Here is a 13867-nt window from a genome sequence, read left to right on the forward strand (position 1 = left end):
TGAGGGCACACCCTAACAGTGGTCATTGCAAGGAATATTTATCCTAGTTATATGATAGGTTTCAACCTAGTCCTAGGCCAAATATTTTATACACTGCATTTATTTTGATGCCATCAGTGGGCCGTTCCCTAACTTTAACAGAAAATTAAAACAAACATATCCTTTCTGCCTGAAGGGTATCTTCCTTTAAACAGATGATTTATACTTTAATTCCAGCAGTGGGGAAGAAAAAATTGGTCTCTCAACAATTTAGCCATTTTTCCTGCACTGAAGAAAATACATAAATAATTTCATACCTCATAGTAGTCAATTATGTATCATTTGTTCATGAACTCTAAGCAATTAAGAAATAAGACTTGATGACCAAAATTTAATGGTGTAATAAGAATTAGCAAAGATAACTCTTCTATCTGCTGAAGAAGAGTTAAATTTTAAAAAGTGGTTATTTCTAGACAAAAATTAGAATAATTTTTAAATCTAGTTTTAAGTAGATTAAAAAAGACTAAGAAAATGTCAAGTTTAGATATACAAGCACCAGCGGCGTATTAACGCCTAGGCCAACAAGGCCCTGGCCTAGGGTGGTAAATTTGTAAGAGCAGCCAGAGGCACCAACTTCCCCTGGCAGTGGTGGGTGCTCATGCCCCCCCGGCCCAGCCCCAGCTCCACCCCTTCCCTGCCCCTATTGGTCCCCTTCCTCAAATCCCCGCTCCGGCCCCACCTCCTCCCCTGAGCATGCCACGTTCCCGCCTCTTCCCCCCTCCCTCCCAGCTATGCAAAGCTGTTTTGTGCACAAGTGCTGGTAGGGAGCATGGAGAAGCAGGACCCGGCGGCGTGCTCAGGAGAGAAGGCAGAGGCAAGCTGGGGTGGGGAACTGCCGGGAGGTGGGCGGCAATTATTTCAGGGCCTAGAGACGGCAAAATCATTAATCTGCCGCTGACAAGCACCACTTTTGTGCCCCCTGGTGCTCCTGTTTTGAAGAGCAGAAAATCTTAAAGTCATTTTTGTCTGCTGAACATATATAACTTCTACATTTGTGTCAACAGTGTTACTTTCCCATATTATTTAAAAAGATACATATATACACTAGATTTTCTGGGTCTTTTTCTATTTTCACTTGTCAAAGAACACTATGATAATCTGGATAATTACTTTCTTTACAAAAGAGCATTTTGTCATATCCTATGCATGCCACAGAATTATATCTATGATACCTTATAAATATGTCACATATCACATTTATTTTAGTGTCACTAGTGGTATATATTACTATACCGTCAGTGCTCAAACACTCACCTCATCATCATCCATTATATGCCGCTTTGCAAATTCGTACATTTCTGTCTGAAGTGTGGTTATGTTATAATATCGAACTGCTTCCTATCAGAACAAAATGTCCAGATTATTTTTTAGGGCAATAAGACATTGTGAACTTATTTCTGAATTTCTCCCAAGGTGTCAGACATCACCTGTGACTCTTCCAGCAAAGCCAGTTCCAAACTCAGCACTATTCTGGATTAATTTCAAGATTGCCCCATGTTTGTGAAAGGAAGATGGAAGTAATGAATGAACAAATATGCTAAGCAGAATATATAATATTTTCTGTGAATCCTTCAAATTGTGTCATCCTTTTGAATCTTCTTGCTGTCTTAAAAATTGGCCAGTTTGAAACTAAATGAATGAGATCCCAAAGTAAGCAGCTATAGGGTCAGAACATACCTGGCCTTAGTGTATGTGTTCATGAAGAGACACAAAGTGAGTGGTCAGTGCGCTTGACGAAGCCCAGGTCTCCTTCCACATCATTCTATATAAAAAAGAAAAGGAGTACTAGTGGCACCTTAGAGACTAACCAATTTATCTGAGCATAAGCTTTTGTGAGCTACAGCTCACTTCATCGGATGCATTCAGTGGAAAATACAGTGAGGAGATTTATATACACACAGAACAAGAAAAAATGGGTGTTATCATACCCCGGGGAGGGGGGGGGGGGGGAGAAGAAAACCTTTTGTAGTGATAATCAAGGTGGGCCATTTCCAGCAGTTAACAAGAATGTCTGAGGAACAGTGTGGCCCACCTTGCTTATCACTACAAAAGGTTTTCTTCTCCCCCCTCACCCCCCCCCCGCTGGTAATAGCTCATCTTAAGTGATCACTCTCCTTACAGTGTGTATGATAACACCCATTTTTTCTTGTTCTGTGTGTATATAAATCTCCTCACTGTATTTTCCACTGAATGCATCCGATGAAGTGAGCTGTAGCTCACGAAAGCTTATGCTCAAATAAATTGGTTAGTCTCTAAGGTGCCACAAGTCCTCCTTTTCTTTTTGTGAATACAGACTAACACGGCTGTTACTCTGAAACTTATCATTCTATGGAGTTGGCCAACCATGGAGAGAGATGCATGCTGACAGTGGCTCTGGAACACTTTTTATAGTTGGCGTACCAAAAGCCAGCTAATGAAGCTGCAAACCATGTGTGTTCAAAAGCAACTTGAAAAAGCGCAATTCCTGCTCATACCACATGGGTGCAGCACAGCTCTGGGATTCTCAAGAATCACAAAATAATAGTAGCTTTGTTCTGACAGCACCAGCAAACTTTTCACAGTGAAACCTGGGGGTGCTGCAGCACCTGCCACACCCCTAGTTCTCACGCCTCTGCATGCTGAGGTATAGTGCACTGCCCTCTACTCAGAGTGGTGGCTGAACATCAAAATCTATCTTATAGTAAACAGTTGCTATGTTTGGTGGTATTACCAGCATCTGCAATGTTTGTTCCATATAACTCTTTCAGGCAGGGTAACAGGAGAAAGGATTCCTCCTCCTTCATAAGGGTGTCCAAAGCATAGCATAAGGTCAAAATGCAGCCCCAGGCCAACTTAACCCTGTGCAACTCCTAGGGGAATGCAAAGCAGGTCAACTGTGGGATTTTCTGCTGGGCAATTCAAACAAAAAGCAATTTCTAATAATTTTTGGAGGATCAAAGTACAAGCACAATGTAGTGGTATACATTTAAAATAGTACATAAACATAGAGGTGCTGCAGGATTTGAGCTCCTGGAAAGCAGTCAATGAATCCTACAGTCTCAAAGTATGGGTGTCTGTGCTTCTTTCTCTGCATTGCACATCCTAAATGCATTTGCAGGTGGCTAATTTCTTAGAAATTTTACTTTTATGGCCATTACATAAGTCACTCCCTATGGATCTCGCAGCCATGTTGAAGACCAATGCTGAAGTTCACGTCTACTTTGAAACGGGACTACATAAAAATGGCACCTTCTCACTCACCAGATCTGTTCCCTGTGTGAGCTGAGACTCATATTTGCTGACTGTAGAGACAATGAGATTTTACTGCATTTTGCTCCTGTTAGCCCTGCAAAGCCAGCACAGTTCAGGGCTTGTCTTAACTACAAAGTTAAGTCGAGGAATAACTCGCGTGTTGTTCCAACTCAAGTCTCATCCACACACAAAACCCTTAAACTCGAGTGGTCATGCTTTTAACTTGAGTTTGTTGACCTGAGAGGAGATATAAGCTCAAAGTTCAAGTGAACACAACTTGTCAGCTGCTAACATGATCACTCTACAGTGTGGATAAAGGCGAGTGTCATTTGAATACCGCTTTTCCTCCAATGCCTTCCCACAATTCTCCCCTATGTGCCCAGAAAGGACAGACAAATTCTCCTACAATTCACGGAGCGGTTCAGGTTATTGCAGTACTAAGAATCATATGACATGCACCTAGACGTCTAAGTGACACACATGAATGAGAGCAGCACCAGTGTGGATGCAGCACCTTGAGTGTTGTTTCAGTGTGGCTGCTCTCACTCCAACTAGACTAACCCAAAGTAACTGCAATGAAGACAGACCCTAAGTGAGTGTGAGCCAGATTCTATTCTGGATCATGCATCATCAACAGAAATGTTAACTGAATTCCAGTCAGTTATACATATGCAAACCCACTGAAACTGATGTGGTTGTGCACGTGTCACTAATGATGTATTTTGCATGCAGAACCATTGTACTGGCAAGAAGGCACAAGAAAGAACCAAGCTTCATTCTTGGTTCCCAGGCTGAGTTTGCAGAGCAAACAGTTTACAAGTAAAAAAAAACAACAACAAAGTTTTTTACTTGTAAATTGGGAACATTGGATCTGGAAGTTAAGCTGAAGCTAACAACACAGAGCCCCATTATACCATTTTTACAGAGTCACTTTTCAAAGTATTGCTGCACTTTATCTTGGTTCCTTGCTAAACTGAATTATAACATGGCTTGGCTGCCCTGTTTGGAGGAAAGCCACGTTAAAAGGTTTTTCAGAAGGCATTCTAGGTTAGGTGGCTAGGTGTAATACACCATAGGTATATCCCAGCCACCCTGGCTATAAAACTGCTTTCTGAAAAACCTTTTTAATGTGGTTGTTCCTGTCCACAGCAACCAGACAAATGTGTTCTGAAATGGTTTGTGGAAAATGGTGTAAATATGGTTATTAAATATAGCTACATTCCAGTGCTTACAGAACTTAGAAGAAAAACAGGCAGCCTTCATGACCTGGGAGTGATCTGTTGACAAGCAGTAAGTGACCAACAAGAGTCCCAATGCTGTTGTGGTGCCACTTAGTTTGGAAGTCTCCAGATCTTCAGTGACTGGTTAGGTAGCCCTCGCAGGCAGATAAAATAAACAAGTGTAGATAAGGTGGTAAAGAGGCATGTTTGATATCTCAGTGAATTAATGTGTACCTCACTATACTCCAGCAGAGAGGGAAGAATTGTAAAATCCCTTCTCTACACAATATACAGATATTTTTACAACTCTCTGATTCTAGTAAGTGAATTGTGTTCGACACAAAAACCTCTAAACAATCCTTCTCTGCCATAACTTCCACTCTGTTGGATTCTGGGGTAACATTAGGAGACATCTTGCAAGCAATTTACCCACTCAACTTACTGGTCTGGGCTGGAAATCTTCCTCTGTGAGTCCCCATTTGTCTTTATGGTATTGATAATAGACCATGTTCTGTTTCATCACTTCATCTTTCTGGTCGAAGAGCATGTAGCTAGCAACACAAGGGGCTGCATTCTTCATGTCATTCACTGAATTAATAAAACAAGCATAAGCCTGCAGAGAAGGTAAATGAGCAACAGCCCACATTTCCCTTTATTATCCAAACTCAGGAAATTCAGGTGACGACAGGTGCAGTATTTCTCCCAAATCTTCCTTCTCAACTGTATAAAATAAACAACCCCCCATAAAGGACTTAAAACACAAAAACAAAAAAATCCCCATCCTGGCTGACTCTGAAAAGCTTTCACAGAACATTACCTGGCTACAACTTTGCCCAGTAACAGGATGAATGATGTGTACCACTCAGAGGTTATTTCATGAGATGACAATATGCAAGGCATGCTCCAAAGAGCCCACTTCTTAACTCTGGAGATTGTTTGAAAGATTTACAATTCTCTCACCATAAAAATACAAGAGATAATCTTAAATCAAAAGTCTATGATCAACACAGAAAAAACTTTGCCATGATTTGATTTTTATTTTTTAATATTATATAACAACCAAAAACTCTTCCCTGCATTCCAACAACCAGGGCAGTATTGACCCAGTTTGGTCATCTTCCCCATTTTGTGGCATTCTTTATGGTAAAACTGAGTTAAGAGGGTGAGGGAAGAGGAAACAGGAAGGTGGATAATCAAATGGCAAAAGACCTCAACTCAAGCTGAATTTTACCCTCTGATGGGAGTCAGCAGAAGCTAAGCATGCATCCAAAGGCAGAATTTGGCTCTTAAAATGCAGGTCTTTGCCTAAAAAGAGACTGTAAAATTCTCAGTGATCTTCTTACTAAATGTGTTCCTTCTAACTACCAGCCCTTCAACCTCAATGTGGTCTTGGAAAGTCAAGCCAGGCTCTTTCCTTTTGTCATGGGGTGCGTAGCCCATGCAGATAAGGAATAGATTAATGTGGGCCTGCAAAGCCAATTATACTACCTGTTTGCACCCAGAGGATCGGCCTGTCTTAATTAAAGCTGAAGCTCAGCTGGGGAAGGAGCTGGTCACGGTGATTATAAAGAGTGGAAGCATATCTTAAAAGGAGACTTTCTTGGTGTTAGAGAATGGAGAGACCAGCAAGGTCACAGGTGAAGGCCAAGGGAAGAGTTAGCCCAGGGGATCCTCTCCTGAGTAGCAAAGTCTAGCAAGAGGCCAGGAAACATACAGAGCAGCCATCGGGCTGGCACAAGCTCTGGTGAAGAGGTCTGATAATAAGGCAGGATCTGGACTTCCACACAGAGAGCCCTACAAGGTATCCCACTGAGGAACAAAGAGGGATGGAAAGTCACACCTGAAGAGGGCAGAAGGCGATTTAAGTTGGTACTTTTAGCTTGGGGATTTTGTTGTGGGATTCTGGGGTGGGAGAAAGAGTCCTGCAAGTCCTGGTCCTGAGAGAAGGGTAAACCTGGAGAAGCCTGCTGACAGGCTATGGTAAGAAGAAGTCTAATGAGGCAGCATGAAAGGAATTGGATAGAGCAGACCTTGGCTGCTGGTTACAGGGTCCCTGGAATGAAACTCACAGTAGTGGGAAGGCCTGGGTTCCTCTACCAGCTCCTGGGGAGGATAGTGACAGGCACCTGACAACCCCAAGAAAAGGGTGGTGAGGACTACCAGGGCCCACTGGGGCCAAAGCCCTTTTGTAAGGATGCGGAACTTTTTCCATTGGACTTTGTTACTCTGGAAATGGTGAAACTAAAGCATGACCTGGCTGGAGGGCTGAGTCACAAGAAGAGGCAGACTACTACAAGGCCAGAGTGGCTGTCGGCAATGAGCACAAGAGGAGGAGTCTGCTGTGCCATATCCAGCCATGAGTGGGTGCACAGTATGTCAACCCTTCTACACCTTTTCACATATCCACAGCAATAAAAGTTCAGCTGGTCAAATTAGGATTTTGTTACACCTGCCTTCAGAGGGCTGCAAAGGTGTAATTGACTGGAAATTAGTAAACAATTTTCTGAACAAAGAACAGAACCTAGCTCAGTCTCTCAGCTGCATTGTCTCTGCAGAGTTGGCAGAAATTTAAAAAAAAAAAAAAAAGGCAAGGAAAATTCTTCTAGTCACTGAGTCAGCAGATGTGATTCTGAATACATGCAAGGAGAACATCTGCTGAGAAAGCAGGGGCAATGTTTACAAAATCACTTTTCAGAATACAACTGCACTTTAATAATTGAGGAGTATTCACAGAGTCATCCAAAGACAAATGAAAAAATATCCATCATAGAAAGTGTGCAGGGAAGCTTCCATACACAATTGCGGCCATATCAGCAGTTCCCATACCAAGTACACCATATGAATACCTCATTTACCCAAATGCCTTTATAAGAACTATCATTCCTGATACACAGTTTTCAATAATAGGTTTCCTCTTTATGCATGTCCCCAGTTCTAGTCAGATGAATGAGGTCCTACTATGAAAAGAAAAATGTATGGAACAGTTTACAGTCCCTTGTGATGGAAAAAATACTACTTGTATAATTAATTTTCAATGAAAAAAGAAAAGGAGTACTTTTGATGCACTGCCTCTAGGTCATAATTTCTCTTCTTCCTAGCTGTAATAGTTGGAAGTCCCTATATAACAAAAAAAGCTCTCTTGTCTTGGTAAAACAGCACATCTCTCTATTTAAAAAGGCTTTGCGAGCCACAGTGTGGGACTGAAGGCGTGTCTGTACTGTATAACTACAATAATCTAGCTGTACCAAGGCAAATGCCTACTGTACATGCGCTGCACCTGTGTAAATAATAGACTGCACTGAGGCAGTTTAACCCAGAATGCACCAATGCCAGCCACTGTACATTAGAGAAGCTTGTCTACAATAGGGGGAGAGGAAAGAAAGGATAGTGAAGTGGTTGGGACAGTGGCTTGACTACTCAGAAGACCTGAGCTCAACTCCCGCTTCCCCATACACTGCCCATACTACCTTGGGAAAGTCGCTTGGTGTCTCTGTGACTCAGTTCCCTATCTGTAAAATAAGGATAACACTATTTCCCCACCTCACAGGGGTACTGAGAATAAATACATTAATGATTGTGAGCTGTTTACGCACATCAGTAATGAGGGCCATATAAGTACCTAAGATAGATTGGTACAGAAGTCCGCAGTGTAGATAAGTGCTGAGAAGGACCAGTAGATTGTACCAACAGGAGTCAAAGGGCTTGTCTACACTGGCACTTTACAGCACTGCAACGTTCTTGCTCAGGGGGGTGAACCCCCTACCCAAGCGCAGCGCGTTTCAGCACTATAAAGCACCCGTGTAGACTGTGCTGGGAGCCGCTGGGAGCTCGTCAAGGTGGATTTTTTACTTTCTCCCAGCGCTCTGCTGCAGCCACACAAGTCACATTACAGCGCGGTCACAGCAGTACTTTAGTGTTGCCAGTGTAGACTAGCCCAAAGGACTGCAGCAGAATGTGACAAATCAAGTCATGCTTATTCTGTAATTGTCTAAGATGCAAGTCTTCATTTCTCTAATAGAAACCTGATTAGAGACCATTAACAGCCAAGCACCTCCTACAATTTCTGTCACTTCAGTGGGAGTGGAACGGGCTCCGCACTTGACAGGATCAGGCCATAAAATGCTTTTCTCCCAAATCAATTTCATATAGGGGCTACTCACCTCTCCTCACATAGGTTTGTCTCGCATAGATATCAATGGCACTTACACATGCCCGGGGAGAAAGAGGAGACTAGAGGTCTCTGACTTTTAGGTTCAAAATAGATTAATTGCAATTTCAAGATGCTATAAATAAAATATTCTAAACCATTGTCACTGGAGGAGGCTTGCCAGTACCATCCCAAGCTTATTTTTTAAAAAGACCCAAAACACTACTTACATTTATAATAGGCAAACTGTAAGTAATGGTACATGGTTGCCACAAACTTCTCTACAACAAAGCCTCCTATGATCGGAGTCAGGCTACTTTCACACTGCAGTTTGCATTCAAGGACTTCAGTGTAGTGATCTAAAGGAAAACAGAGATGAACACAGTTAGCTGTTTCAGAAGCACTCCTGCAGCCAGCTCCCCTATACATCATGGCTCCATATCACTCCCCTGGGTCCTGGACACCAAGATCCTGATGTTCAGAGATCCTGAGCCCTCACAATTCCAGCTGAAGTCAATGAGAAGTGTTTGTGCTCAGCACTTCTGGAATGCAGGCCCCAATGACTTCAGACCAAAAGCTTCAGTCAAAGTAAACAGCTATGTTATGTTTTACAGACACATACAGGCAGCCTGTGTTGACACATTTTATATACAATGATATTTCTATCTATTAAATTATTGAAATGGAGTACTGCTGTATTTCAACCTGTGACCTTAATAGTGATTTTTTAAAGTAGTTGATACCTTTGCAGTCTTATTTAATTGTTTTGTCACAAAATAAAAGCTGATACTACTGGATATTGTCATGCCAAGGAGAAAGGTAAAAGGTATTCCAAAACAACCTTACAGTTTGTAGCTTTTTGCCTTTCTCCGGTATTTGGTCTCAAGAAAATAGATGCAAATATGGTAACTTATTCACAGAACATCTTTCATCCTATAAGATCCTAAATTCAAGTTCACAAACTCAATTACAAACCACTCAACAGCTCAAAACAGGTTAGAACCAGAAGTAATAAATAATTTTGAGATATACTTCTTACAGAGCCTTTTAAAGGATCTCAAAGTCCCAAACATTAATAACTCTTTAAAACTCAACACCCAGGTAAAGTAGATATTGGCACTTCAGTTCCTTTGTCAGCAAAATGGAAGTGACAGGTAATACAGTGAGTCAATGACAGACGGTAAAAGATCAAGAACTTGGCCCCTCAGTTCCTTTTCTCTATCCGCTAAGCCCCCTTTCCTCCCAGAAGTGAAGACTACTGTATCCATTGAAAATGCAGGATGAACATGGGAAGGCAGAATGTAATTACCCACATCAGAAATTGATTAGGACATCAGGGCTTATCACTCCTACTTTCACAAGAGATATGGTATCTCTGAACGCAGTGGTTAGCAATTTGGTGTTATGTCTTATCTAAACGACTTGAGGCAATCAGCAAATTGATTTCTGGGGCGCATATCTGTATACAACATATCTGTATGCACATTCATGCATCCGATGAAGTGAGCTGTAGCTCACGAAAGCTTATGCTCAAATAAATTTGTTAGTCTCTAAGGTGTCACTAGTCCTCCTTTTCTTTTTGTATACAGCTATTATCCATAATTCAGGACCCCCCAATATAAAAGTGTTACTAATAAAATTAGGAACCCACTTCCCCATACTTGTTGTCAATTATAATTCAATTAAAAACGTTATCTTCACTGGTGGTGCTGAGACATTTCAGGATACAAGGTCAAGCTAGCAATCCTTTTGGCAATTTAGAAATTCTGCTGCATTTCTAGTGCTGTTACCAGACACCCACCTTTAAAAAGAAGCATGTCTGCAACCACTTTACTGAGGTTCACATAGCTCTGGGGATGGTATTTATTGCCATTGTTACTGAGAAGCAAGGGAAACTTACATATGCCATTTTGATAACACAAAAACTGTGGCTTTTCTAATTATATCCTGTGAGATGCAGCATTTAAATTTTTTTTCAAGTTATATGAGGAAAAATATTCCTCCTCAATGAACAGTCCATATCTCTACTGCAGAGCATGCAACAGAGATTCACAATACAAACTGGAGAGGAGAAATTTTCCAGGTCAAATGTTGAGGCTGTGATGTTGTCTAGCAGGTTTCCAGCTCAAATCAGAGCTAAAGGTCAATTCACTTGTGTTAGCTGAGTTGAAAGGGAATGTTAATGGCATTGTCTTCACTCATCTATAAGTGGTTGATTGCAATCGCATTACATTATGTATGTCCCTGTAATTAAATAACCCCAGATTAAAGTGTATGTATATTCAGGTGTTAGAACTTCGTGAATGCTAATAAATGATAAACACTTGTATTGTTTCATTTATCTATCCCTATTATAATGTAATGGCAGGCAACTGCATTATGTATATCACTGTATGGCTTTGTCTATACTTAAAACTTTTGTCAATCAGGGGTGGGAAAAATACACACCCTGACCAACATAAATTCCACTTACAAAAGTGGTGCTGTGGACAGCGCTATCCTGCCAACATAGCGAATGCCACTTGTTGGGGTGGTTTAATTAAAGAGCGGCTACATGGGAGACCTTACAGTGGCATAGCTGTAGCGGTACAGCTGTGCTGCTGAAAGGTCCGTAGTACAGACACAACCTGACTAAATTACTTGTGAATGTCAGGAAACAGAATGTTGACTTGAACACAATGACCCTTGCTTTGAATAATGGAAATTCAATCTGCAATTGCTACTCATCAAAACCCACTTGGGTGAGGACACTGTTCAGGTGGTCTTCTGTGAGCAGAATCTATAAATACTGGTTAAAGGGAATGATACTGCATCTCTGGACTGATGGATTCTGACAGGGTGGAATACTGAGTGACTAGACAGAGATCCCCAAAGTTATTTTGGGTAACCCTGAGAAACTTATAGAAAATTAGCAGATTACTACTTCTCTGCTATCACCTTGAACTTACAAACTTGGACTCACCTATAATGTATTTTATCTGCTTTAACCTCTCAATAATTCTAATTTCTTTTCCTTAGCTAATACATCTTTAGCTGGTTTACTAGAGAAATTAGCTGTCGGTGTTGTCTTTGGTGTGAGATCCAGAGTATCCACTGACCTGGGGTAAGTGACCAACCCCTTGGAGTTAGAAGTAACCAAAATTGAGGTGACTTTTTTTCATTTCAACACAAAGTCTAGTTTGCCTGGGTGGTAAGGGGACTGTCTGTGGTTCCATGGTAAAACTAATATAGTGATCCAGGAGTGCACATTTGTTACCGGCTTGGTGAAATCTAATGATAGAATATACTACCAGTTTGAGGTGTCTGCCCTGTTTCTTGACAGTCTGACCTGAGACTGGCACTCTGAGTTGTAAGCCATACCAGGCAGGGTGACAGAGGCTCAACAGCAAACAAAGTTACTGGTGAGAAATGGGTCTGGATTAATACTGCTAATTAAACAGAGAAATTCCTACCATTTCCTAGAAGGCTACTCAGATATTTAGAAACATCAACACATTTCACTTTAATATTTTTCTCTATATTAACACCCTCCATTATGGATTTCCTATAGTACCTATGTTTTCCAAGGACAAGATAGCCTATTGATGAGGCCAACTATAACTCTTCTTTAACATAGGCCACAATCTAGCATTGATGAGGCATCATGTTGTGTATGTCACCATGCAGAACAAGGAGCATGAAAAGCAACACCAACGACACTCATTTAGAAACTAAAATACGTATTCAAGACTCCTTGTCCGAGAGCAGGGGTGAACAAACTATGGCCCGCGGGCCAGATCCGGTCCGCCAGCTCCTGCTCCAGTGCTCCAACCGGGGAGCAGGGTCGGGGCTGCTCCACATGGCTCCTGGAAGCAGCGGCATGGCCCCCCTCTGGCTCCTATGCCTAGGAGCAGCCAGGGGGCTCTGCTCTGCATGCTGCCCCTCCCCCAAGTGCTGCCCCTGCAGCTCCCACTGGCTGGGAACCATGGCCAATGGGAGCTGCAGGGGCAGTGTTTGTGGACGGAGCAGTGTGCAGAGCTGCCTGGCCATACCTCTGCGTAGGAGCCGGAGAAGGGACATGCCGCTGCTTCCGGGAGCCGCTTGAGGTAAGTGCCACCTGGAGCCTGCACCTCTGAGCCTCCCCCCTGCCCCAGCCCTGATCCCCTCCTGCCCTCCAAACCCCTCGATCCAAGGCCAGAGCACCCTCCTGCACCCGAAACCCCTCATCCCCAGCCTCACCCCAGAGCCCGCACCCCCAGCCAGAGCCTGCACCCCTTCCTGCACTCCACCCGCCCCTGCCCTGTCCCTGCACTCTGAACACCTCATTTCTGGCCCCACCACGGAGCCCACACCCCCAGCCACAGCCCTCACCCCCTCCTGCACCCGAACCCCAATTTTGTGAGTATTCATGGCCTGCCATACAATTTCTATTCCCAGATGTGGCCCTTGGGCCAAAAAGTTTGCCCACCCCTGTCCTAGAACTAAGGTGCTGCCGAACACGAACCTGCTATTGAAAGATAAAAGTCTTTAAAATCTTTGATCTCCCGGGAGCCTTCACAGGCTGCAAGGCAGTCTTCATAGGCTTTGAAGAAATCAGGAAGTGCCAGCTCCATATCGGAGATGGAGGTCCTCCAGTTATCCCCATTGTATGCCCTCACAGCCCTGACAAAGAGAGTCTGAAAAACAAGCAGGAGTGAGAAGTAGCAGTTTTTAACCTGTGGAAAAAGTAGTTGCACTATGGGCTCCAGTGAATAAAAAGAAAATGTTGAATTATGGGGATTCAAATACAATGAATGCCACTTATTTCTCAATCTTAATACAATCTCATTTATCCAAGTAACACGTGGGAATAAGTAAGTAAATGTAGATAATCAAGAGAGATTTCAAGGTATTTACTAGAGTGAGGGACATGATCCTATTTCAGATAGCTGATAGATAAGTTTGTGGAAGAGAGATTTCAGTGTGACCCTGATGTTAGAATACAGATCTTTAAGCCTGTTTGTAAAGGCCTATACTTTAAGAATTTAGGTATATGTTTATTATTTAGCTAGTTATAGAGGTATAAAATAGAGAATTTGTGTAAGGGCCTTTTTTTACTGTGACAGTTTGAGGCCCCGTTTTTAGACCCCGTTAGGCTCATGCCTTTGGCCAAGCAGCAGAGGCAGCCATAAGCTGGGAAGTGTATAGTTACATTTTTACATTTTAAACTAGTTATATTGAAATAAGGCAATCTGGGGTTGTTAGGAAGGTG

At 42.4% G+C, this 13867-nt stretch overlaps 1 protein-coding gene across 2 annotated transcripts in view; it reads right to left on the reverse strand.

Annotated features, from left to right (window-relative positions):
• CRTAP (cartilage associated protein) overlaps window positions 1–13867 on the reverse strand; it is a 37313-nt gene that overhangs the window by 15344 nt on the left and 8102 nt on the right. For both annotated transcript variants that reach the window (XR_007355050.2, XM_048838956.2), the window contains exons 3-6: window positions 13121–13292; window positions 8868–8996; window positions 4933–5078; window positions 1294–1377 (exon numbers count right to left, since the gene is read on the reverse strand). Coding sequence is in view for 1 of the 2 variants with exons in the window: in XM_048838956.2 (XP_048694913.1) it covers window positions 1294–1377; window positions 4933–5078; window positions 8868–8996; window positions 13121–13292 (531 nt within the window). In the remaining variant the exon portion in view is untranslated. The remainder of the gene's footprint in view (window positions 1–1293; window positions 1378–4932; window positions 5079–8867; window positions 8997–13120; window positions 13293–13867) is intronic.

The sequence above is a fragment of the Caretta caretta genome, chromosome 2 (genome assembly GCF_965140235.1).
Source record: "Caretta caretta isolate rCarCar2 chromosome 2, rCarCar1.hap1, whole genome shotgun sequence".
In the NCBI taxonomy this organism is placed as follows: Eukaryota; Metazoa; Chordata; order Testudines; family Cheloniidae; genus Caretta; species Caretta caretta.